The following is a 27,453-nucleotide window of genomic DNA, read 5'->3' as shown; positions in this document are numbered from 1 at the left end:
ATAGATTTATATACTTCTATATATATATATATATATATATATATATATAAGTATATAAATCTATGTAAATAACAGAAGTGGTATTTTGATAGCCAAATAAACTCTCATCTGCTCATATATATAAAGCTGTTTGTGTGCTTGTCATTTTATGTGGAACTTGCATTAAGTCTAAAGGCCTGTTCACACCAAGAATGATAACTACAAATTTTACTTTAATGATAACTATTTTAGAGTCCACACCTATGGAAGTTTGTTTCCACCACTGAATAAAAATAAAAAAAAGGTAATTGCGACTTTATCCCACAATTCGGACTTTCTTTTTTTTTTCTGAGAGTTATAACGTCAGAATTGTGAGTTATAATGTCAGAATTGCGAGATATAAACTCACAATTGCGAGTTTACATCTAGCAATTCAGTTCATTCATTTTTTCTCAGAATTGTGACAAAGTCAAAACTGCGAGTAATAAAGTCAATTGCGAGTTATAAAGTCAGGATTGTGAGATATAAAGTCAGAATTGTGAGATATAAAGTCAGAATTGTGAGTTATAAAGTCAGAATTGCGAGTTATAAAGTCAGAATTGTGAGATATAAAGTCAGAATTGTGAGTTATAAAGTCAGAATTGCGAGTTATAAAGTCAGAATTGTGAGTTAAAAAGTCAATTGCGAGTTATAAAGTCAGAATTGTGAGATATAAAGTCAGAATTGTGAGATATAAAGTCAGAATTGCGAGTTATAAAGTCAGAATTGTGAGATATAAAGTCAGAATTGTGAGATATAAAGTCAGAATTGCGAGATATAAAGTCAGAATTGTGTGATATAAAGTCAGAATTGCGAGTTATAAAGTCAGAATTGCGAGTCAGAATATAAAGTCAGAATTGCGAGTTATAAAGTCAGAATTGCGAGATATAAAGTCAGAATTGTGAGTTATAAAGTCAGAATTGCGAGTTATAAAGTCAGAATTGCGAGATATAAAGTCAGAATTGTGAGTTATAAAGTCAGAATTGTGAGATATAAAGTCAGAATTGTGAGTTATAAAGTCAGAATTGCGAGTTATAAAGTCAGAATTGTGAGATATAAAGTCAGAATTGTGAGTTATAAAGTCAATTGCGAGTTATAAAGTCAGAATTGTGAGATATAAAGTCAGAATTGTGAGATATAAAGTCAGAATTGCGAGATATAAAGTCAGAATTGCGTGATATAAAGTCAGAATTGTGAGAAATAAAGTCAGAATTGCGAGTTATAAAGTCAGAATTGCGAGTTATAAAGTCAGAATTGCGTGATATAAAGTCAGAATTGTGAGAAATAAAGTCAGAATTGCGAGATATAAAGTCAGAATTGCGAGATATAAAGTCAGAATTGCGTGATATAAAGTCAGAATTGTGAGAAATAAAGTCAGAATTGCGAGATATAAAGTCAGAATTGCGAGATATAAAGTCAGAATTGCGAGTTATAAAGTCAATTGTGAGATATAAAGTCAGAATTGTGAGATATAAAGTCAGAATTGTGAGATATAAAATCAGAATTGTGAGATATAAAGTCAGAATTGCGAGTTATAAAGTCAATTGTGAGATATAAAGTCAGAATTGCGAGATATAAAATCAGAATTGTGAGATATAAAGTCAGAATTGGGAGTTATAAAATCAGAATTGTGAGACAAAGTCAGAATTGCGAGTTATAAAGTCAATTGTGAGATATAAAGTCAGAATTGCGAGATATAAAGTCAGAATTGCGAGATATAAAGTCAGAATTGCGAGATATAAAGTCAGAATTGCGAGTTATAAAGTCAGAATTGCGAGTTATAAAGTCAGAATTGCGAGATATAAAATCAGAATTGTGAGATATAAAGTCAGAATTGGGAGTTATAAAATCAGAATTGTGAGACAAAGTCAGAATTGCGAGTTATAAAGTCAATTGTGAGATATAAAGTCAGAATTGCGAGTTATAAAGTCAGAATTGCGAGATATAAAGTTAATTGTGAGATATAAAGTCAGAATTGTGAGTTATAAAGTCAGAATTGCGAGATATAAAGTTAATTGTGAGATATAAAATCAGAATTGTGAGACAAAGTCAGAATTGCGAGTTATAAAGTCAATTGTGAGATATAAAGTCAGAATTGCGAGATATAAAGTCAGAATTGCGAGTTATAAAGTCAATTGTGAGTTATAAAGTCAGAATTGCGAGTTATAAAGTCAGAATTGTGAGTTATAAAGTCAGAATTGCAAGTTATAAAGTCAGGATTGCGAGATATAAAGTCAGAATTGCAAGTTATAAAGTCAGAATTGCGAGATATAAAGTTAATTGTGAGATATAAAGTCAGAATTGTGAGATATAAAATCAGAATTGTGAGACAAAGTCAGAATTGCGAGTTATAAAGTCAATTGTGAGATATAAAGTCAGAATTGTGAGATATAAAATCAGAATTGCGAGATATAAAGTCAGAATTGCGAGTTATAAAGTCAGAATTGCGAGTTATAAAGTCAGAATTGCGAGATATAAAGTTAATTGTGAGATATAAAGTCAGAATTGTGAGATATAAAGTCAGAATTGAGAGTTATAAAGTCAGAATTGTGAGTTATAAAGTCAGAATTGCGAGTTATAAAGTCAGAATTGCGAGATATAAAGTTAATTGTGAGATATAAAGTCAGAATTGCGAGATATAAAGTCAGAATTGAGAGTTATAAAGTCAGAATTGTGAGTTATAAAGTCAGAATTGCGAGTTATAAAGTCAGGATTGTGTGATATAAAGTCAGAATTGCGTGATATAAAGTCAGAATTGCGAGTTATAAAGTCAGAATTGCGAGTTATAAAGTCAGAATTGCGAGTTATAAAGTCAGAATTGCGAGTTATAAAGTCAGGATTGTGAGATATAAAGTCAGGATTGTGAGATATAAAGTCAGAATTGCGAGATATAAAGTCAGAATTGCGAGTTATAAAGTCAATTGTGAGATATAAAGTCAGAATTGGGAGTTATAAAGTCAGAATTGTGAGATATAAAATCAGAATTGTGAGACAAAGTCAGAATTGCGAGTTATAAAGTCAGAATTGCGAGTTATAAAGTCAGAATTGCGAGTTATAAAGTCAGAATTGTGAGATATAAAGTCAGAATTGCGAGTTATAAAGTCAGAATTGTGAGATATAAAGTCAGAATTGTGAGATATAAAGTCGAATTGCAAGTTAAAAGTCAGAATTGTGAGATATAAAGTCAGAATTGCGAGTTATAAAGTCAGAATTTCGAGTTATAAAGTCAGAATTGCGAGTTATAAAGTCAGAACTGTGAGTTATAAAGTCAGAATTGCGAGTTATAAAGTCAGAATTGCGAGTTATAAAGTCAGAATTGCGAGTTATAAAGTCAGAATTGCGAGTTAAAAAGTCAGAATCGCGAGATATAAAGTCAGAATTGCGAGATATAAACACAGTTGTGAGTTATAAAGTCAGAACTGCGAGTTATAAAGTCAGAATTGCGAGTTATAAAGTCAGAATTGTGAGATATAAAGTCAGAATTGCGAGTTATAAAGTCAGAATTGCGAGTTATAAAGTCAGAATTGCGAGTTATAAAGTCAGAATTGTGAGTTATAAAGTCAGAATTGTGAGATATAAAGTCAGAATTGTGAGATATAAAGTCGAGTTAAAAGTCAGAATTGCGAGTTATAAAGTCAGAATTGCGAGTTATAAAGTCAGAATTGTGAGTTATAAAGTCAGAATTGTGAGTTATAAAGTCAGAATTGCGAGTTAAAAAGTCAGAATCGCGAGATATAAAGTCAGAATTGCGAGATATAAACACAGTTGTGAGTTATAAAGTCAGAATTGTGAGATATTTTAGTTTTTTTAAATTCTCGCAATTCTCACTTTATATCATACAATTCTAAGAAAAAAAAATCAGAATTGTGAGATAAAAAGTCACAATTATCCTTTATTTTTTAATTCCATAGCGGAAACAAGCTTCCATACACACCAATGGATAATAAAGTTTTGTTTATTATAAGTGCGTTGCAGTTTTGTCGTCTGCTGCTTTAATAAATGCTTGAGCTCTTTAAAGTCGGCTGAATTTTGATTGGCAGTCAATGTTTTTTATCATTCATCAGCTCAAAAAAAGGTTATTCCAGCAATATTGTTCCTCTATGTTATCTTTATAGCTGTGATATGGAATTGCCTATTCTCATATTAGAATGAATATTAAAACGTTATAGTTATTGTTATAGTTATCATCCTTGGTGTGAATGGGCCTTAACAGATAAGCCTACTGCACAAGCTTGTATTTTAAAATGTAATAATATGTCACAATATTACTGTTTTACTGTATTTTTGATCAAATAATTGCAGCCTTATGGTGAGCATGAGACAACAGTAGTGTAGTTACTATTCATTTTTTTCCAATTGAGTTGTAATGAAAAGGAAGCGTTGTCAGATTTAGCTCACATCTGGAATTTTCACTTCACAAATTGGTCCTTGAACTATAGATACTGATTCAAATAGGCCCTTTTGCAAAGACATTATCAGGATAATACCACTCACATTGATTCAACAAAACAATGAGACACTTTAGACTAAAGAGAGTGAGACAAACAGAAAGACAGAAAAAAAGGAACTCTTCGCAGATCATTTGCTCTATTTCATTAGAGATGCACCATCTGGCACCACAGGGCAGGAGGAGACTGTGGGAAACCCCCTGTCACAGCACACACACACACACACACACACACACACACACACCATCTGTGCCAGTCAATTCCAACTGTTGCCTGAATTATAAACTAATGTCGAACTTGGAAAAAGTTTTGATTTTTGTGTTTTTGTGACAGAGCTGCATTTCACAGAAGCCTTACTTTTCTCTGGAACAGACTGTATTTAATAAAGTCTTACACTTGCTGACTTGGGGATACAGAAAGACAAACTGAGCCAAGAAAGGAAACTGATGAAAGTGAAAATTTGCAGCTAATCTACTTTTATCTCTTTCTAACACCAGCACACTAAACAGTTTTTACTTATTGGAGGAAAATAATTACAATCCACGAAGAGGATCCAAATAACACAAAAGCCTCTAGTAAAATTTGTAGGTGTAATTTACAGTACATCAAAGCTACTTCTCTATGATCTCAGACAGCACCTTTGAAAAGTGCAAACAGCTACAGCTGTCAGGATGGTAATTTAGCATTTACTGTGAGAGGCTGCTGAAATATTTACTGGTGTTCGCTAAGACAAGCATCTCTATTGCTATTGTCAGGGATCTGAACAAACCCTTAACATTCTATCAAACTTCCATGAGCAACCTGTCTATTGAACATGAAAGATACCAGATAACATCTCAAATTATGTGGTTTGTTCAGCACAAGTGGGCAAATACTTTCTGAGAGATCAGTCTTAGAGTTTTTATCTGGTGGACGGGCAAAAGACTTTTGAAAAAGAAGTACATTTTAGTGAACTTTTAAACTACTAATTACATAAATAATATACTTTAACAGAATATACTTAAAGGTGCTAAGTGATGTCATGCGTTTTTAGGCCAAAACATTTTTTGTCACATACAGCAAACATCTCCTCACTATCCGCAAGCTGTCTGTCCCCTGAACACACTGTAAAAAAACGCAGTCTCTGTAGTCGCCACAAGCTCCAAAAATGGCAACAAAAACAAACGTGTGCAGCCTGGACCACGAAACATAATAAACATGCTCCAGCCAATAACCGACAAGAATGATTTTAAATGCGCGTTCATGACTGTTTCAGGAAGCATGGAGGGGAGGGGAGGGGAGGGGAGGGGGAGGTTGAGGAGGGTCTAGCTAGCCTCTGTTTTGTTTGACAACACTTCGAACGTCAACAGGAAGTTACTCCACCCAGGATCGCTTAGAGCACCTTTAAGTGTGAACTGAATGTAATGTTTCGGACCCCTTAAAGGGGCTCTATGTAAGATTTTTACTTTAATAAAGCATAAAAATACCCTAATATGTTTGCAGATATTAAGGAAACATGCTAAGTTCACCTACTTGTTTCTCAGAAAAACAATGCTACAGCCAGATATTCTACTTTGAAAATGTGCGTTCCGTGTCGGAATGTCTGTCTTTGTTTTGGTCTGTGTGAAACCATGTGCTGTCAGTTTATCCAATAGTATTTCGACATCACAGGTTGCCAGTTGGTGGTATTGCAGCCATGGAAACCAGCAAACAAACTGGTCAGAGAATCAGGCAATAACGTCAGCTGCGCAATCCCGCTATCTTCTCTGTCACTGTGAAGTGACACACACCCGCGCGGGCGCCTCCTCTCTCTCTCTCGTCTCATTCGCTCCGGTTAAGTAGTGTTTGTATTGCGCATAAATTTTAGTCATTCCCGCAAGTTCCGCGGTCACACCAAAAGCATGCGCACTACTGATCTATATAAGTGAAGCAAACAAGCCACGCTCAGTCTCAAACAGAGAATTTCTGCTCTTGATTGAATATGTTTTATAACTTTAATGGTAAGAATTTTTGCAATAAAGACTACAGAAATTAAGGTAACCAATGCAAAATAACACAATGTGTTATTTTACATTTGATTACTTTAATTTCTGTAGTATTTCTTACTTGAATAAAAACCCAGTTAACCCGAAAAACTTAGTTTCATAGCTCTCTTTATTCTATTGCATTTATTTGCTGTTTATATTTTATTACTGACTTTTACTTGTTTTTTTTGTTTTTAATGAAAATAAAACTGCATTGAAGAAAAGAAGATTTTTGTTTGTATATGTTGTCATTTATAGTTCTTAGAAAGAAAATCAGAATCGGCAAAAAATATGTATCGGCCGATCACACTAACAAAAAAACGGAAATCGGAATCGGCCAAGAAAATTGCAATTGGTGCATCGCTACTAAAAAGCCTCTGAATCCATCTAAATATCTCTATGAACAACAGCATATCAAAACAGATAAATCAACTCATCAGCTTTGTTGAAGTCTCCTCAGCTTTCATTGTCAATTGCGCTCCCTATTGTTGCTGGCAACCATATGATGTATAAGCTGGCAACCCGCGTCTTTGAGGGCAGCGGGCCAAACAATATTTTGAATTTGGACTGCAGTACCTATTTTGAACACTGGGTGTCATTCCTACATAGAGCCCCTTTAAGTCATTATAATTGTATATGACTATCTTCTCTCAGACGAACACAATCAGAGTAATATTAAAAAATATCCTGGCTCTTCCAAGGTTTATAATGGTAGTGAATGGCGCTCCTGATTTTGAAGCCCAAAAAATGCATCCATCCATAATAAAAGTAATCCACCCAGGGGGTTAATAAAGGCCTTCTGAAGTGAAGCAATGGATTTTTGTAAGAAAAATAGCTATATTTAAATCTTTATAAACTAAATTAACTATAGCTTCCGGCTGACGGCCTACGCAAATCCACTTGCGCTAAAAGAGGGCTGGGCAACAAACTTCTAATAGACTTCTAATTTGTGACCTGTGTTTTGTTTTGCTCTATCCTCTGTGCTTCAGCGTTCGTCAGTGCGTCATGTCAGGGGTTACTCTGTTGGCGTAAGTCGATTTGCGTAGGCTGTCTGCCGATTAAAGATTTAAATATGGATATTTTTCTTACAAAATCCCATCGCTTCATTTCAGAAGGACTTTATTAACCCCCTGGAGCCGTATGGATTACTTTTATGATGGATGGATGCACTTTTGAACTTCAAAATCAGGAGCGCCATTCACTTCCATTATAAAGCTTGGAAGAGCCAGGATATTTTTTTAATATAACTCCAATTGTGTTCGTCTGAAAGAAGAGTCATATAGACCTAGGATGGCTTGAGGGTGAGTAAATCATGGGATATTTTTCATTTTTGTGTGAACTAACCCTTTAAGTTCATCTTTACATGTAATTTCATAATTCCTTCTGTTGTTTTTGAAATATGTATATGTAAAAGTGTATAGACGAATGTACTGACAATCATTTATGGCAAACTTTGGTTACACTTTATTTCAATGGTCCACTGTAGACATTCTACTAACTATAAGTAACTTTGCAACTACATGTCAATTAACTCTCATTAGAGTATTAGTGTTAGGTTAGGGTTAGATGTTAGGGTTTGGGTTAGCAGAATAAGTTGCCATGTAGTTGCAGTTACTTACAAAAATAAAGTGTTAGCAGATATTAAGCAGACATTCTACTAATACTCTAATGAGAGTTGACATGTAGTTGCAAAGTTACTTATAGTTAGTAGAATAACTAAAGTGTTACCAAAGACTAGAGAGTGGGCTGTGTTGTCACAGTCAAGTAAGCAACCATGTAGCAGCCGCCTAGCAACACCCTAGCAACAACCAGAACAGTTTATCAACAACATAGCAATGAGCTAAAAATCAGTGCACCCGAAATCACATAATGTCTGAGTAGGTATTAGATTAGAATTTGATCTTACTTTGCGACCATTAAAATAGTATGTTCTATATAGCATGAACATGGGTAGTATGAATGAAATACGGACATACTACATCCTCCATGTTGTTACTGACACATGACCAACCAGCATTCGTTGTGTCACTTCACTGCCATTCAGAAATCCTTTCCCGTGGTCTCATGGGATAGTAAAGTGTCCATCAAACGCACACTTCAAGTCAAGTCAAGTCACCTTTATTTATATAGCGCTTTTTACAATGCAGATTGTTTCAAAGCAGCTTTACAGTGATAACTGGTATATAATTTTGACTGCACAGCAGCTCTTAAAAAATAGTGTCAATGCAGGCAGATCAAAAGCACTGTTGAATAAATGTCAAGAATACTGTTGAATATCGAATGTCAAGTCAAATGTCAAGTGTCCCCAACTAAGCAAGCCAAAGGCGTCAGCGGCAAGGAATCTAAGTGGATGTAGTAGGTCATCTGGGTACTTTCCGCCTAATTTTTTTTTTAATACTATGTATTACATACTACTTTGCTGGTGTAGTATTTTTTGCAAACTATATAGTATTCGATTTCGGATGCAGCGTAAGAAAACTTTAGCAACCACACAGCAATGCTTTAGCAACCACCAACAGATACCTAGTATTCCTGTTTAGATTTTTATGCTATTTTACAGTTGGCAAGTTGTTTTAGAGGAAGTGGTATTTTTTCTACCAAATACTTTTCTACCAAAATGAATGTTGCATTTTTCTCAGTCAGAAGTCTTTTGTCCACTGTTGGATACTATAGGATAATAGCGTTTCTAACTCAAATGCTTCCTCTCTTCCGGAGTGCACAAAAAGGACTCTATGAGAAGCTGTGGCCACTAATGGGGATTATGATTATAATGCTGATTAGCATATTGCCGCCAGACTGTGAGCAATCATATGTTACCACATACGCCCATTGAATCAAGCTTTCTGATGTGATTTGCTCCCCCATTCCTTCCTCTCAACACATACATGCCAATAGTATTACTTACTGTAGCGAGCTCATCAAATTTCCCAAAGAGCTCGTTCAGTAGTTTGACCAGCTCTTGGGCCGTGCACTGGGAAGCTAGACTGGTAAACCCGACAATGTCTGCAAACAGGATGCTGCAGAGAATGAGAGGACAACAGGTTACGGTGATTCACAGCAGACCTTACACTGTTCTTTGTAATGGCTTGGGGACAAGCCAAAAACTGTTTTATCAGAAACATGCACAGGAGGACTGTAAAAGCAATATGAATCAACCAGCATCTGTTAGCCTTTATCCATTAAAACATTAGAGTCGGTAGATTAACCCAGGCCAGGGGTCCAGGGTGTACATGGCTCACCCAATCATTTGTTTGACGCACCTAAGGCACCTGTTTCAATCTGGTATTAAGATGTGTTTTGGTCGATTGGATCACAAGTAGATGAGGGAGACACATACCCATTTACACCTGGTGTTTTAATCCATCTCTTTTGTCCACTTTCAACCACTTCTGTCCTGATTTCTTTGAGGAGAGGGTCTATGGGTGGGTAAATGTATGTTTTTTTTCAGATCTTTCGATCTAATGGACAAAATAAGCTCACACAATTTACATATGAACATGCCGGAGATGACGGAAAAACACACAGAGAGCATCAGCTTCCATTTCTGCTCTGACAGCCGCAAGACCAGCCGAACACTGTTAAGTGTGTTATAAATCAGGAATTGTGAGAGAACATTGTGAACTTGGTGCATTTCTCGTCTTCAAACCAAACTTGCGTTTCCAGCCGGCAAAGTTTAAATCCCGTCTGGCAAGCGCACTTCCCATAATGTTTACGCATTAAAGGCACAGTATGTTAGATTTTTGGATACATTTTTCAAAAAAACACTTGAACAGTGTTATATACTTTGTTGACATGTGTACATACATTATCCCAGATGTTTCCAAGAATGTTAAAATCCAGAGAAATAAGCAATTTTAGTCTATCAATGATGTCATATCTGCATTATCCTCGATTTCCTGTTTTATTTTGTAGAAACCATGGAAACAAAGATGCTTTAATATATTATGGATTTTATTAGACAGGTGAACAACTGTTTGAATATATTTATGTACAGAAAATTAATCACTGTTATATAGCTCAACACATTAAAGGGATAGTTCACCCAAAAATGAAAATTTGATGTTTATCTGCTTACCCCCAGAGCATCCAAGATGTAGGTGTCTTTGTTTCTTCAGTAGAACACAAATGATGATTTTTAACTGCAACCGCTGCCGTCTGTCAGTGGTATAATGCAAGTCAGCGGGAACTTGGACTATAAGAGTAAATAAAACAAGACAGACAAATCCAAATTAAACCCTGCGGCTCGTGACGACACATTGATGTCCTAAGACACGAAACGATCGGTTTGTGCGAGAAACCGAACAGTATTTATATCATTTTTTACCTCTAATACACCACTATGTCCAACGGCATTCATCACTCGATTCGTTTGGTCTGATCGCGCTCTTACAATGGCAGTGATGTCTCGCTCTCATTGAAGTATATGCACGAGACATCACTGCCGCTGTCAGAGCGCGATCAGACCAAACGAATCGAGTGATGAATGCAGTTGGACATAGTGGTGTATTAGAGGTAAAAAATGAGAGGTAAATACTGTTCGGTTTCTCGCACAAACCGATCGTTTCGTGTCTTAGGACATCAATGTGTCGTCACGAGCCGCAGGGTTTAATTTGGATTTGTCTGTCGTGTTTTATTTACTCTTATAGTCCAAGTTCCCGCTGACTTGCATTATACCACTGACAGACGGCAGCGGTTGCAGTTAAAAATCATCATTTGTGTTTTACTGAAGAAACAAAGACACCTACATCTTGGATGCGCTGGGGGTAAGCAGATAAACATCAAATTTTCATTTTTGGGTGAACTATCCCTTTAAGTCTTATGCTGCGTTCACACCAAACGCGAATAGAGCGTCAAATTCGCGTCTACCGCGTCTAGTTTGCCGCTTGAACATTTTGAATGCATTCGCGCGTCTAGAGCGAAATAGACGCGCGTAAAAAACAAGCGTTTGAAGCGAAATTGACGCGCGTCCGAGGCGAAATCCGCTTCTTGTGGGAGGGGCAAGTGCTAGGCGGTTGTCTGTTTGCAAGATGGCTGATGTTGATCGTGCGTTCATCGAGAGAGCTACCGCTTTGTATTTGCTCTGGAGAGCAGAACAGCGGCGTAGGGGTCAGCGTCGCGGGAAGGCCGCGGGTCGATAAACGTGTACGTGACTCAAAAGTAAAATGTGTATTTACAACTTACCAGGTAGCCCAATCTCCTCACCGACACTCTTCCAAGCGAGGTCCTTTTTATTCCTGTCTGAAGTATGAACTTGTGTCATAAATCTCTGGGTGACTGCTCACTGATAATATCAGTCGTTCCTCCATTTTGAATGAGTGACTCCGGGCGGGCCTGCCGCCACAGCAGCAAGCAGGCTCCTGATTGGTTAACGCGGCGCGAATTTACGCCAAAGTTCAAATTTTTCAACTCGGGCGTCAGACGCGAATTCGCGTCAAACGCTAAATGCACAAAAGGCACCATTCGCGCGTATCGCGCGAAACGCTCAATTCGCGTCATTCGCGCGAACTAGACGCGCGAATGAGGCGAATTCGCGTCTTCCGCGCCGCGCTAAACGCCTCATTCGCGCCGCAAGACCTCCAGACGCGCGTAAACGCGTCTTTACATTGACTTAACATTGAAATCATTCGCGCCAGACGCTCTATTCGCGTTTGGTGTGAACACAGCATTATTGTTTGAATCTCGTTTTCTTGATTTTCCGCGCGTACCCTGTTTTTATGCCTCAGAGAAAAACACTATTTTGTCAAGTAGCTAACATAGCATAATCAGATGCAGCTTTATTTTTAGTAACAGTAATACAGCATTTTCTCCACCGTACAATACGTTTTAAAATGAATTGCATACCATTTAGCATCACAAGCCATCCAGCATTTAATATGATATTCTAAAATCGATCTAGCTTACTGCAGTGTGCAACAGTGTCTCATAGTAGCCGCCTGCGAACGCTCAGAGTAACGTTATAACATCATTTTCAACACACTCAAATGTAACTAATATGATAAACAGAGCTGTGTTACTCCACATACGCTTGACTAGAAGAAGCGGAAGTGGCGACTGTGGCATAATAAAAGTTCCGCTGCTCAAGGCGTGTGTCGTGCTCGTCTCTCATTAGCAATCGCTCCAGCGGCCTCATTCAGCTCCCACAGCTCTCAGCCCTGCTCTGCTTCATACTACAGTAATGTTAATAATCTCATCCATGAACATGATTTCTGCACGAGTCCTGTCGGATTCATTTCCACCGGCTATGAGGTAAAGACGACACCTCCCATGATTCTGCGCTCAATCTCAGCGTCATCAAGCTACGCCTTTGTTTTGAATGGGCGAACTCTAGTGGCAAAAAATTACATATTGCGCCTTTAGGTCAGTAGGCGGAGAGTAGGTGGTCTTCTGTGGCTGTTCAAACACATTCAACCACATGAGCCTTTACACTATGAAAGCAATCCGGTCAAATGAGTTTTCGACTACCTCTGGAAGTGGTCAAAAGTGGACAAGCTCAAAATGATTTAGACCCTGTTTACACCTGCATTTAGCGTCGTCTACTTGTGATCTGATCAACGAAAATGGATCTTAATGCCATGTGTAAACAGGGCCAAAGAGATGAATTAGAGTACTAACATATAGCTTTTATAGAGCTCATAGCTACAGCCCACCTTTCATCCTTGCTCTGGAGCTGGGCCTGGATTAACCTCATCTTTTAGTCAGTTAGTTGGTCATGGAAAAGTTACTTGTATGCATCATCTTTCACTCACAAATCGCTTGGCTGGAACAGGTCTTTAGGGATGGCATATGTGTGTATGTGCTATTGTGTGAATTTGCCCCCCAGCACTTGTTCCATCTCTCACTCTCCGTCTCTCCGCATGTGTGGGCAGCGTGGGTTAATTGAGCAGCTCTTGAGTTGATAGCGCTAGCGCTGTGGGCGCCGTGCACGCTGTGCGAGCTTTGGTTGGGAGCCATACTCAGGAACTTAGACGACTGTGTGTGAGTGGAGAGTTGTTGACTCTTATTGACTCACTGATTCAGTATTCGCAATCACAATTTAAGTACAATTGAATTGACACTGTCTGGGAAAAAAACCCTATAAATGTAGTGCTCTTCTCTCTCATTCATGGAATGGGTTTTCAACATGAATGGCTTGATTACTGAAACACTCTCTCTCTCTCTCTCTCTCTCTCTCTCTCTCTCTCTCTCTCTCTCTCTCTCTCTCTCTCTCGTTCTTTCTGTACCTGACGTTGTCGTGCCGTTGGATGTATATCTTGTGGAAGATTCTTTCTGGTGGCTTCAGGAAGTCCTCCTTCATCTCCATGGCAACATTCCTGGGCAGTAGGCTCATTAGGAGGCGTTCCTGTTGAAAATGTCCATTACATTTTAGGATAAATAGCAAGTTTTGTTTGTTTGTTTTTTTGTTTTTGTTTTTTTGAGTGTCATAAGTCAAGTTTAATATGAATTAAAGAATAAATTGTTGTTATAGTACTCATTAGACTTCATGTACTCATTTTTTTATCACCATCATCAAAACATTTTAAAATAATATAAAGCATTAAAACTACGAAATAACACAAATGGAATTGTAGAAATTTTGGAGTGACCAAATATGACCAACCATTCAAAACTCTCTAAATTATTCACAACTGCTGCCCTTTATTTGATTTTTATGTAAGCTTGTTTCCACCACAGAATCAAACATTTTAAAAGGTAATTGTGAATTTTTATCTCAGAATTTTTTTTCTCAGAATTTTGCGAGTTATAAAGTCAGATTTCCGACTTTATAACTCGCAATTCTGACTTCTTATCCCACAATTCTGACTTTATATATCGCAATTGCAAGTTTATATCTCACAGTTCTGACTTTTCTCAGAATTGTGAGATATAAAGTCACAATAGCGAGTTATAAAGTCCAATTCTGACTGGCAATTCTTTTTTATCAGAATTGCAAGATCTAAACTCACAATTGCAAGAAAAAAAAAAGTCAGAATTGTGAGAAAAAAGTCACAATTACCTTTTTTATTTTTTATTCAATGACAGAAACAAGCTTCCATGGATTTTTGAATTTAGAATTTAGGAAACAATTTAGAACAAATGTGAAAGTCTCTTCAAGTAATGTTCACCACAGACATGGAAATTTCCAAGGGAAGCCATGGCCTTGAGGGTGGCCTTTAAATTGACGTCATGATTGAACATCTCTATAAAAGAAAAACCATTAAAATGTTTGTGCTGGCCATTGTGTGATGGGTACTGTATAGTTTAAAACTGTCCACTTCTGTTATCTCTATGTGTTTTATCTAATGAACTAACTGATAGCTATAAAGTGGCCAATTTCTGTGAGAGATCACAGTTTTGAGCATTGGAGTTGGTTGGCATGGCAAAGGTAAGTTTCCGTGGAAACGCATACAGTTCATTGCCAAGCCATGCGTTACTAAAAGCAGGTGATAAATGCCTTCTCGATGAGCAAACCCCAGCGAGACATGCCACCTGTGTTAAAGCCCAATGGGTCGGTCAAACGTTTGAGCTGAGAGTTGGGTTGAGAGTTTTGTATAATTAGCAGTATGACTGTAAATGTCTAAGCCTCTTTCATTGACTGTGGAATTTAAAACCATTGGACATTAGCATCTGTAACACATAGATAACATGTTTTTCCTTGTTGACAAAATATAAAGTTAGCTGTTCCTGGATATCTATGTGCTTTAGTATCTATACTACCGTATATACTTATTTGGTCAAAAATAACGTAAAATAACTGTTAAAATAACTTTTTAAAAATGCTTTATTCCTGTGATGGTAAAGGTGAATTTTCAGCATCATTACTCTAGTCTTCAGTGTCACATGATCCTTCAGAAATCATTCTAATATGCTGATTAAAGAATAGTTAAAAGTGCACAATTATAAACGAAGGCCATATTGCACGTAAATGAAATAAAGTGCTTAATGATATTGCACATAAATGGCTCTTGAATAAATCCTTGACATGCAAGAACCATTTATGTGCAGTAACATGAGCACTTTATTTTGGTTACATGCAATATGGCCTTCGTTTGTAATTGTGCACTTTTAACTATTCTTTACTGTATATGTTGGCAAGTAGTGTATCCATAATTTCGTCGTATGTTTGTACAATGACAATAAAGTCTCTCTGGTCACCACTATCCCACTTAGTTTTTCCATTTAATCCAAAACATACATCTCAAATACTCTCCCCCTCGGGATTTATTTCATCTGCCCTGGAAACTCTCAAACTTTTGAAATCAATACATCAGCCACTCTTGCTGAATGTGAATTATAGATCATCTGAATGTGCGAATGGAAAGATTATAGACTGGTCCATATCTCTGCAGCGAGTGTGAGAGTTTGTGTATCAGATAGAGAGTTGTGTGGTACAGCCTGGTGTGATGTATAGAGTGGGTGGTGTTACCTTCTATTCAGGGAGTTTGTTGGGTAGGAGGTGGATGAGTCATGTGCAAACAATTATAACCAATTTCAGTCGCTAAGGAACAAGGGGAAAGTGTCCTCTCCGCTTTAGTTTGTATGAGTGTGTTTTGCATCTTTCCATCTTAGGCCCCTCTCCACTTCATTTATAAATCATTCAGTAATTATCCACTGCAATCTAACCAGAGCTCGGCAAGGGAGATAAGTTATGCTAATGTTGCTATTTGATTCACATTCTTTATCATTGATATAATCCACAATGACAGCTAAAGGAAGCAGTCTCACTAAGAAATAAAGTGGGATGGTGGATCTGCTTGGAAATGTTTAAACAAGTGCATCACAATCTGCTGTGTGTGCAGTTTTGTCCAAAAATGTCCATCCCACAAATATGCTAACAGATATAGCGAAGAATTTAAACTAAGTATAGAAAAGTCCCCTGTTTCTTTCAGGATTGGCCTTATAGAAGTGCTGTGTTTAAATATATTAATAATATTATTAATATATATTAAATATATTAATTGCGTTAATAAAAATAAAAATCATTTATTTACAGGTAACTTTTAATTTTACAACTTTTACATTTGTAACTTTAAAATCAACATGAATTTCATGTGCAACCCATTTTACTGTAAAAAAAAATCATGAAACATGATACTGTAACGTGTATGCTCTGTTTTACTGTCATTGAGTTTTGGTTTTTCCTCTGTGTCTGGCCATCTGTGTTCTTAGTTAGTCTCCTTTGTTGTTAATTAGCTCTACACCTGTGCTGTTTTAGCTTGATTTCGGTGTTCCGCGTCATTAACGTTTTGTTGTGAGTTATACCCTGGTTATCTCCAGCATATTCCATTTTTGGATTAAGATTAAAGACTGTTTTTATTCTATTCCTCATGATCGTGCGCTTCATTGCTGCAACACGTAACAGAACATAACAGATTTTCGCCGTGTTTTACTTTTTTCTCTTTCTCCCTGTCACCCATGATCCTGCTAGCAGTTCAAACCTAACCCCGCTTTGAGCAGAAGGACTGCTCACTGGAGGACCACACTCAGGACTTTTTAGATATGGCTAACAAACTATCCAGACCGTTCGCTCTGCAGAAGGCACGCCTTCCAGTTAACAGTCCCCAAAAGGATTTGTGGAGTGGATGCTGGTGAACAATGGATCGGTATTCACCATCTGCCCTGCTGAGGACGACATCACCAGCCCCACTCCGGACCCATAGCCTCCGGACTGCACGAAGCAAATGCCAGATGTCACCGCAGACAGAGACGTTGAGTATGCCGCGATGCACAAGCCATATAAGAGGACTGAGCCAACCATCACCCCGGAGCCCGAGCCGGGTGAGCTGCAGCTGGCTTCCACAAATAGTTATGATATATTTCCGATTCTACCATCCCCGCTTGTTCCTCCCAGCTCAAAGTCTGCTGTGCCCCTGCTGGTTCCTCCCAGCTCAAGGTCTCCTGTGCCCCCACTGGTTCCACCCAGCTCAAAGTCTGCTGTGCCCCCGCCGGTTCTGCCCAGCTCTAAGGGTTCTGTGGCCCCACTGGTTCCGCCCAGTTCTAAGGCTCCTGTGCCCCCGCTGGTTCCGCCCAGTTCTAAGGCTCCTGTGCCCCCGCTGGTTCTGCCCAGCTCTAAGGCTCCTGTGCCCCCACTGGTTCCGCCTAGCTCTAAGGCTCCTGTGTTCCCACTGGTTCATCCTAGCTCCAGGTCTCCTATGCCCCCGCAGGTTCCGCCCAGTTCAATGTCTCCTATGCCCCCGCAGGTTCTGCCCAGCTCAAGGTCTCCCATGCCCCCGCAGGTTCTGCCCAGCTCAAGGTCTCCCATGCCCCTGCAGGTTCCTCCCAGCTCAAGGTCTCCTATGCCCCCACAGGTTCCTCTCAGCTCAAGGTCTCCTGTGCCCCCGCAGGTTCCTCCCAGCTCAAGGTCTCCTATACCCCCACAGGTTCCTCCCAGCTCAAGGTCTCCTATGCCCCCACAGGTTCCTCCCAGCTCAAGGTCTCCTGTGCACCCGCAGGTTCCTCCCAGCTCAAGGTCTCCTATACCCCCGCAGGTTCCTCCCATCTCAAGGTCTTCTGTGCCCCCGCAGGTTCCGCCCAGTTCAAGGTCTCCTATACCCCCACAGGTTCCTCCCAGCTCAAGGTCTCCTGTGCCCCCGCAGGTTCCGCCCAGCTCAAGGTCTCCTATGCCCCCGCAGGTTCCGCCCAGCTCAAGGTCTCCCATGCCCCCGCAGGTTTCTCCAAGCTCAAGGTCTCCTATGCCCCCACAGGTTCCTCCCAGCTCAAGGTCTCCCGTGCCCCCGCTGGTTCGGCTCAGCTCTAAGGCTCCTGTGTCCCTGCTGGTTCCACCCAGCTCAAAGTCTCCTGTGTCTCCAGAGTTCCCACACAGCCTCCCTCTCCTGCCTTCACTGCCAGAATCAGCCAGGTCCTCTGCTCACCTCTGCTGAATCCCTTCAGCCCCTCGGCTCCTCCTCTGACACCACTCTATTGTGTGGATTAGCCTCGGGTCTTCAGGTCTCCATCTCTGCCCAGTAAAGAGGAATGCCCTGGCTCTGCCTCCAGACCTCGATCCCGTCACTCCACTTTGGCCCATTGACATGTCGGCCCCGCCCTCCCTCAACTCCACCTGGAAGCATCATCCTTATGGCTACACTGCGAACTGAAATCTTGACTGAAATTTTTTTGAAACCTTAATAAGGATCAATCTATGTTTATTTTATACAGTGAAGACTGACCAGTGTTAATTTACATTTAATTACTTTATTCAATGTCTCTGAAAGAAGTCTCTTCTGTTCACCAAGGCTACATTTATTTGATTAAAAATTCAGTAAAAACAGTATTGCAAAATATTATGTTTTCTATTTGAATATATTGTAAAATGACAATTATTCCTGTAATGGCAAGGCTGAATTTTCAGCATCAGTACTCCAGTCTTCAGTGTCACATGATTCTTCAGAAATCATTCTAACATGTTGATTTGCTGCTCAAGAAACATTTTTTATTATTATCAATGTTAAAATTAACAGTTGTGCTGTTTTTTTGTATAAATGTGAAAGTCTTTACTGTCACTTTTGATCAATTGACTGCAACCTTGCCGAATAAAAGTATTAATTTCTTTAAAATATTTACTGACCCCAATCTTTTGAACTGTCTTACAGACAGAGAGATTTATAACCAGACAGAATAACAATTAATTTCCCAGAAAGCCATACCTGTTCAATTCAGAAAATTCCATTTCAAATTCCAGTTTAACTTTCTGTGGGGCTGTTTTTTCTTTTCAGAAACATACACTGATAACACAATAAAGAATATAATCAGGGTCCATTTTGATGTCATGTTGGTTTAGAAGTTTACATTTGAAGCTAGTAAGCCAAATGAAAATGCTAATGCTCTGAGGTGCTTTTGGTAGGCTTATAGTTGTATACAGCCTGAATACCAACTAAGTCAACCACCTGACCTTAGACCCGATCTCACAACTGTTTTGTGTGTCTTAGAGTACATGCATCTGTGTGTGCGCATGTAACCGTATGTGTTTGCTAAGAAAGTTTGACCTTTAAGCTAGTCAGGGGGGGAATGAAAGCAATCTAGCAAGGTAATTACCTGTCAAAACTGCAACTTTAACTTGAGGTAGAAAATGAAACAGCTGATCATTTCATCTAAAACATGCAGCTGCTCGTTTGCGTGTATGCCAACGCACGTGTCGTGCGAGTCTGACCTGTTTCTCGTTCTCGTCCTCTAGTTGCAGGCGCTGTTGGATGCAGTTTCTGGCCTGTAGGAAGGCCTTCCTCTGGGCACGCTCAGTAAGGACTCTCACAAACACACCCGACAGATTCACACCGACCAGCAACACTGCGTTCGCTACCAGCTACAAACACACAGAGAGAGAAAAATTACAGGGTTTGTGTGACCATCGCTGTTTATTGGACCATGGAGAAAGATTCTGACAATTATGCAACATTCGGAGACTGAATACGAACTTTCAGTAATTAAGAGTGGCATACTGTGTGTGTGTTAACGAGAGAGAAAAACGGGGGCACAGAGCGAAAGTAGCTTGAAGAAGAGACGGACACAGATGCCAAGAGAGGGGGCAGGGAGTTCATTTTTTCAATCCATCCTGAGATGATGATAAACTTGAGTATGGAGACAGACGCAAACCCCCCACGCTAGATAGCCTGAGAATCTCAGCAGATTTGCTTCTGTGACTCGAAAGAATCAGCAATTGCCTGGCTTTTGAGACATGTCACTTCAAAGAGGCGCCCATTAAGGGCTTTGTATTGTTCATTCATAGAGCAACAGAAAATTAGATTACCCAGAATCCCTTCAACTGGTCTATGCATTCTTTTAACAGGCCTTTGTAATTGAAAGTGAAGGCCATTTGCTGAAAAGCACAAAGCCGTGGCATTATTACAAATCCTTAGCAAGGTTACGAGGCTTATAAATTAGGTAACAAGGCTAATAAACAAAGTGGCCAGCTTGGTTAAAGAGTATTGGCTATTGATTGGTAATCGCCGAAAGGCTTTGCACAATCAGAGCCATTGCGAGTGGCTTATACACGGCTGACCGTCCTGTATTATAATGTCTGATGTGCACCAAGGTTATGCTGTGACAGTCTGAGTGAGAGGTTGTGAAAAAAAAACTCATTAACTCAGCATGTGAACGGTGACACTTGTGTCTAGATGTGAAGTGTTCTTGAAGTTTGGAGTGCAATAATGAAATACTGTATATGCTGTGTTCTGTGAGATGCTGCTGTTTTAATGTGAAGTGGCACACTGATATTTTTAGATCAGGTGATTTTAATGAGTTTATGTCGATCCTCTTTGCTTAAGGTCTTTGGAGCATTTTGATTGGATTTTAGGCACTCTGTCGGTCTTTTCACACAAATCCAGGCTTAAGAGGTCAACAAATCCAGTCCCTGTTCTCACAGGTTTGGTTTTTGATGATGGAAGCTGCAATTCCTGTGTGAGTGTTTGTCACAAACATCACTTAGCATCCAGCGAGGATGTAGTGAGACATGTGAAACTGTCACGGCGTTTGGAAAATCAGAAGTGCAGAGGTTATGAGCTGAACTGACATGTGTGTCAATGTGTCCGTACGCCAGATTAAACGAAAGGTCAATGCATACAAATACATATTAATATCATGAGACTTGCTCTGTTTACCGCCTCACAGGTTTGGGTTTCATTTTAACTTTCATGTTCTGTTGAGATTTACCTATTTTGGGGCATAATTATAAATGCGCCAATTCAGCGTGCATCCCCTTTAAATGCTCACGCTCCCCACCGCCCAAGCTCGCAATTCTATAATACATTGCATAAACAAAGTTCACACAGCTAATATAACCCTCAAAATGGATCTTTACAAAGTGTTCGTCATGCAACATGTCTAATCGTGTAAGTATGGTATTTATTTGGATGTTTACATTTGATTCTGAATGAGTTTGAAGTTGTGTTTATGAATTATACAGACTGCAAGTGTTTAATAATGAAAATAGCGACGGCTCTCGTCTCTGTGAATACAGTAAGAAACAATGGTAACCACATTTAACAGTACATTAGCAACATGCTAACGAAACATTTAGAAAGACAATTTACAAATATCACTAAAAATATCATGATATCATGGATTATGTTCAGTTATTATTGCTCCATCTGCCATTTTTCGCTGTTGTCCTTGCTTGCTTACCTGCATAACGTCTGTTGATACGGCTGTGCGCAGCTCCAGACATTAATACTGGCTTGTCTAATGCTTTGAACATGGGCTGGTATATGCAAAAGTTGGGGGCGTACATATTAATGATCCCGACTGTTGCGTCACAGTCTGTGTTGAGATTTGCCTGTTCTTCTGAGGTCTTTTTTGCACAAATCAAATTTACATAAGAAGGAGGAAACAATGGTGTTTGAGACTCACTGTATGTCATTTCCATGTACTGAACTCTAATTATTTAACTATGTCGAAGTAAATTCAATTTTCAATTCTAGGGCACCTCTAAAAAAATGCTGGGTTAAAAACAACCCAAGTTGGGTTGAAAATGGACAAACCCAGTGGTTGGGTTAAATGTTTGTCCAACCTCCTGGGTAGTTTTATTTAACCCAACTATTGATTAAAAATTACTACATGACTTAAAATGAACCCAAAATAGGTTGGAAATTAAAAATCAGACACATAATTACTAGAGGCAACAATAATAATCAAAAGGTGAACATTTATTAGTAAGCAATTTAATAAATGTTTATTGTTTAATTATTAATCATTAAACTTATTCATAAATGTTCATTTCCAACATATTTTGGGTTCATTTTAAGCGAGCAATACAGTCATTTTTAAACAATAGTTGAGTTAAATAAAACTTACATTTAACCCAACTGCTGGGTTAAAATGACCCAATCACTGGATTTGTTCATTTTCAACCCAGCTTTTTTTTAGAGTGTGTGTTCCTCTGACCTAATTCAAAACCTACTGCTGTCATTTCAAGCTGTATCCCTCTGTTTTTTCCAGAAATGTGACTAGTATCTATTTCAGTAGTGTTGTTTCTGTTTCGAATGAATCTGACCACAGCAAAAACAATCACAAATTCTGTCATCATTTATTCACCCTCTTACCTGTATCACTTTCATTCTTCTGCAGAACAAAAAGGAAGATATAATGAAGAATGTTGGTAACCAAACAGTTTTGGTTACCATTGACTTTCACTATACGAATATAAAAACACATTTCTAAAAATATCTTAATTAAAGTATTAGTTCACTTCAGAATTAAAATTTCCTGATAATTTACTCACCCCCATGTCATCCAAGATGTTTATGTCTTTATTTTTTCAGTCGGAAAAGAAATTAAGGTTTTTGAGGAAAACCTTCCAGGATTTTTCTCCATATGTTCAACGGGTTGAAGGTCCCTACATGATCCCAGATGAGGAATAAGAGTCTTATCTAGAGAAACGATCGTTCATTTTCTAAAAATTTAAATTATATACTTTTTAACCACAAATGCTCATCTTGCACTGCTCTGCGATGCACCACGCATTACATAATCACGCTGGAAAGGTCACGCGTGATGTAGGCGGAAGTACTGTGGTCATTTTCTCCTCGAAGTTTAAAATCGTCCGATATTGTTGTTTTACCTTTTTTTGTAATGGGCATTTGACTTAGTCTTTCTAACGTGATTACGTAATGCATGGCGGAATGCAGAGCAGTGCAAGATGAGCATTTGTGGTTAAAAAGTATATAATTTTTAAATTTTTTAGAAAATGACCATTCGTTTCTTTAGATAAGACTCTTATTCCTCGTCTGGGATCGTGTAGAGCCAATTGAAGCTGCAATGAAACTGACATTTGGACATTCAACCCGTTGAACCCCAGTGAAGTCCACTATATGGAGAAAAATCCTGGACTGTTTTCCTCAAAAATCTTAATTTCTTTTTGACTGAAGAAAGAAAGACATGAACATCTTGGATGACATGGGGGTGAGTAAATTATCAGGAAAATTTTACTTCTGAACTAATCATTTCATGTTCCACAGAAAGTCATATAGTTTTGGAATGAGGGTAAATGATGACAGAATTTTCATTTTTTTCAACTCTTTATGTTTCAGTCTGATGCTTAAACGTGAAGCATATTTTTTGAGCTATGAAAATAACCTAGATGAGAACTAAAAAGAAAAGGTTTGGCAGGTCTGTAAGAAAGGTCTGTGTGCAAAGTTCCAACCCCAAACAACATTAGGTTTACCATGTTAAGTGTAAAATGATATTTAAAATGTACAATGGCATTTTTTAACTTTTGTGGTAAAAGTAAATCTCTATAGGTGCACGCAACTGTTTAAAACATTAATATTAGACTCACAATTGTAATACTGAAAATCAGTGTTCAAGCTGTGCTGATATTCCGCACAACAGCACTCGTACACAGGCGATATTGCTTAATTGTATCACTATCACGCTGGCTGGAGGAAAAGTCATTTGAAGAAGGGAAGGACTACAGTCCCAGTCAAAGAGAAACTTCAAATGAAAACAATTTCCAACTTCAACAAAATCAAACAGCACTTAAAACTTTTGTTCATGTCTTCATGAATCACCAAGCATGTATAATTATATTATTCAAACTCAAGGGTATTCTGCTATTGGGTATTCCAGTCATTTGTTGTGCAATGTCAGAAAATGACAGCCTGCAGTGGTTTCACAGTAAAACTCTAACTGCTAAATCTGATCAAATCAATTTTTAAACAGTTTCATAGTATTTTTATACTATGTTTGGCACAAGATCCTGCAAGCTGCAGAAACATCCAAATAACCTCAGTTCTGATATTCTTAATTCAATTAAATTCAGTGCAATTAAAATGTAAAATGTGCATTTAAAATGCACGCAATAGTTTGTTCAGATAGCTCCTTCATTTTATGTTTCCTAAGCTACAAATGATTAAGTTACACATCTCACATTTTTAAATTAAAGTTACCAGATTATTCCTGAATGATTCTGATGATTTCTGAATGATATTTTGGTTTATTTTTCCACAAAAGAAGTTCATTCTGACTGACTCCATCCGCTGTGCTTTCTTTAGGAGCTGTCCATCCTCATCGGTGCTGAAGTCAAACAGGCCCTCGCGCGCTCTTCACGCCACCTGTGTGCACGTGCAGTGCGTGCGCCCACCGCCCCCAATGCTCCAGCAGTGCTTTGCCATATATGACACGCCAAATAAAAAAAAAAAAAAAGAAATACGGAAAAGTTATGGACGGAATATTCAATGACACAACTTACCGGTGTCCACACTCGAGGTCTACGCGCCGTTAACGACGTCGCCGTCACGATGAAATGCGACGCAGCCACCAGGATGCCGAACAAAACCGCCAAGAGCGTCCTGACCGGTAGCAGAGAGTAGGCAACGAAAGTAACGAGCATCAGCTGCCAGACACCTTGCTCAGGTGTTGTGCTCGGTGCGTCAGGCCCCTGCGCGCCCTGCGTCCCGTGACCCAGCGCGAGAGGAAACGGGCAACAGAGCAGCGCGAACGTGAAGCTGAAGAGCAGCGCGAGTCGCGCGATCTGCTGCAGCTGCGTGACCTGCAGATATTTGACGTTGGTGACGATGAAGAGTGAGGTGAAGATGACGCAGTGGACCGGGTGCGAGCCCTTGGACACTGTGAAGCGCGAGCCGGCGGACAGCAGCTCCACGAGCGCCAGCGCGGACGCGGCGAGGATGAGGATGGCCAGCGCTTTGAGCGTGGCGTTCTGCTCGAGCTTCAGGTTGTACTTCTGAAAGAGAGTCTCGAGCTCCTTGCAGTCAAACTCGCGCTCGCACGCACCGGCCAAGCAGCGACTTTTCCTCCGCCGCGTGCGGACTCTGGGAAACGGAACTTCGTCCATAGCGGGGCCATTCATACAGCCAGAGCTCTTCTTCACAAGCACCGCATGTCCAGCACTTGTTGTCGCGGTCCTGGCGGCAACTGTCGCGCCTCGAGACGGGCTCGCGCACACTGACCCCAGCGCGAGACTGTATCTAATCCGCAGCACGCGCCGCCACCATCCACAGGTTGGTGACTGTTGTAACGAGCGCAGACAGCACCCGCCTCCTCTTTTCTCTCCCTCGCTCTCTCTCTCCTCCCTCCTCAAGGCGGTCTCCAGGGAACAGACCACCCGTAGCGTTTGTTCGGCCCCAGAAAGAGGTTAACATCGACCACGCAGAGCCGGGACTCCCCTCTCCGCATCCCACAACTGCATCTCAGCGCCGCGGCCGGATCACGCATGCGCAATGTCAGCCCGAGATTGAGAACCCAAGCACGTCTCCCAGTCCTCAAAAAAGATAAGACAAGACAGCAGCGCAGCTCTGACAGGGCTCGTCTTAAATGGAAAAACGGCGAGCAGTAGGGCAGGCTTCATGCATGACGCTCGGTGGTGTGTGTGAAACGAGCGAATGATGTTTTCCTTTCGACTCACCAAAACAGAAATAACCCAGGAGAGTCTCCCCGCCGTGCGCCTATAAATAGCACGCTGATCAGTGGCCTTTTAATTAAGCACTTTAATTCCAGCTAGAGCCTTTGTTTGGAGTGCCGTTACCGATCCGGCAGCGGAGCAGGTGTTGCGGATTACAGATCGCATTCATCTTTTATTCTCGCGCATCTGCGTCTAAATTGATTACCGCCGGGTGCCTAAGTGGATTTTTGCGTTGGGACAAAGGGGTTGAGGAGGTGTGCCCGCTCCTCCATTCATGACGAGACTCTTGCGCTCATTTGGCTGCTGTTAAATGGCCCGTCAAGAGAGCGCTCGAGTCCCACTCGGACCTTAAACCCAGAATAGAAATAGACAACGGGCGTCGTTAGGGCCCCTGACAACTTTCTACACGCGGCCCACGCGGGGCGAACTCTGACAACAGATAATTCTGTCATAAATAATCATTTTATTATTAATAAACATAAGCGTTATTGCTATTTAGTTACCATGACATCAAAACTGACAATTCTTATTACTTTTTTTAATGAAATACAGGCTATTTATTATTATTATTTATTTGTGCACTTCTTTTACATTTTTTTTTATTCACGTTTCCAAAATCTTTAATCAAAATAACTTCCCCTCCCTCTTCTTCTCTGATGACATTTTTACTGTCATGAGGTCGGGACAACCTGTCATTCACATGACATCAGCAACCAATCAATTTGCCATGGACAAATTCAAGTCCCACCCTACATTTTTTCTTGTTTGCGAAGCTGTTTCACTTCGATATACATCACAACAGGGAAGAAAAGACTATTGTAACTTCCGTTTCTATATATTATAAATTCTTTATATAAATTCAAACATCCAGTAGCTCACACTTAACAATTACAAACACTTAATTACAAACAATAAAACAAACAAACACCCAGCTAATAATAAAATTAATCACCACATCAGCTAAGATTAAATATATAATAATAAAGAACACACAGTCCTAAACATAAATTAACTCAAATTAAATAAAAACTAACAAATTACATGCCGACTTTAAAGACAGATTACACCAAGAACTGTAAGGATAAAGTTTTAAAAATAGAGTCCACACTACAACGATAACAAAAACAAAAACAATATTGTTGGAATCATTTTCAGAGTGATTTTTTTTTTTTTCAACTGATGAATGATAAAAACATTGAAAGCCAATCAAAATACATCTGGCTTTAAAGTGTGCACTGCGGTTACATTTAGAAACGTGCTGCATGCTCTTAAACATAATGCTGCTGTGGACGGGTCATTGACGTGACGGGTCATTTTTTTGTCCAAAGGCCTTAATAATAATAAAAAACATATGTATGTAAGGTAGTACAACTAGATCTCTTTTATTGAATCCAAAAGGTTTAAATTATATTTTGCTACGTATTTTAAAGATTTTGAAGTGTCAAAAGGTCATTCGGTTTAACCGTCCAAAGGCCAATACAGCCATTTCATTTGTGATTAAAATATATTAAAATGTAATAAATGTATATATTTTTTTATTCTGGCACTATTTTTTTAACATCATATATCAACATAGTGCAAAATGGTATTAAAATTATGTGTAGAAGGCATTGCTTTGTTATGAGAAAGAATGTCCGAAAAATGAATTTCATTGATG

General features: G+C 39.2%; 1 protein-coding gene across 1 annotated transcript in view; it reads right to left on the bottom strand.

Moving 5' to 3' along the window:
- The window catches only part of adcy1a (adenylate cyclase 1a), a 61,420-nt gene extending 34,240 nt beyond the window's left edge, over positions 1 to 27,180 (bottom strand). The window contains exons 1-4 of the mRNA XM_048208637.1: positions 24,627 to 27,180; positions 19,596 to 19,745; positions 13,690 to 13,808; positions 9,375 to 9,486 (exon numbers count right to left, since the gene is read on the bottom strand). Coding sequence (XP_048064594.1) covers positions 9,375 to 9,486; positions 13,690 to 13,808; positions 19,596 to 19,745; positions 24,627 to 25,244 — 999 coding nt within the window. The 5' untranslated portion in view covers positions 25,245 to 27,180. The remainder of the gene's footprint in view (positions 1 to 9,374; positions 9,487 to 13,689; positions 13,809 to 19,595; positions 19,746 to 24,626) is intronic.
- Between the last annotated feature and the right edge of the window lie 273 nt (positions 27,181 to 27,453).

This window comes from Megalobrama amblycephala, linkage group LG11, assembly GCF_018812025.1.
Source record: "Megalobrama amblycephala isolate DHTTF-2021 linkage group LG11, ASM1881202v1, whole genome shotgun sequence".
NCBI classification, from domain to species: Eukaryota; Metazoa; Chordata; class Actinopteri; order Cypriniformes; family Xenocyprididae; genus Megalobrama; species Megalobrama amblycephala.
This window is presented reverse-complemented; position numbering and strand designations above follow the sequence as displayed.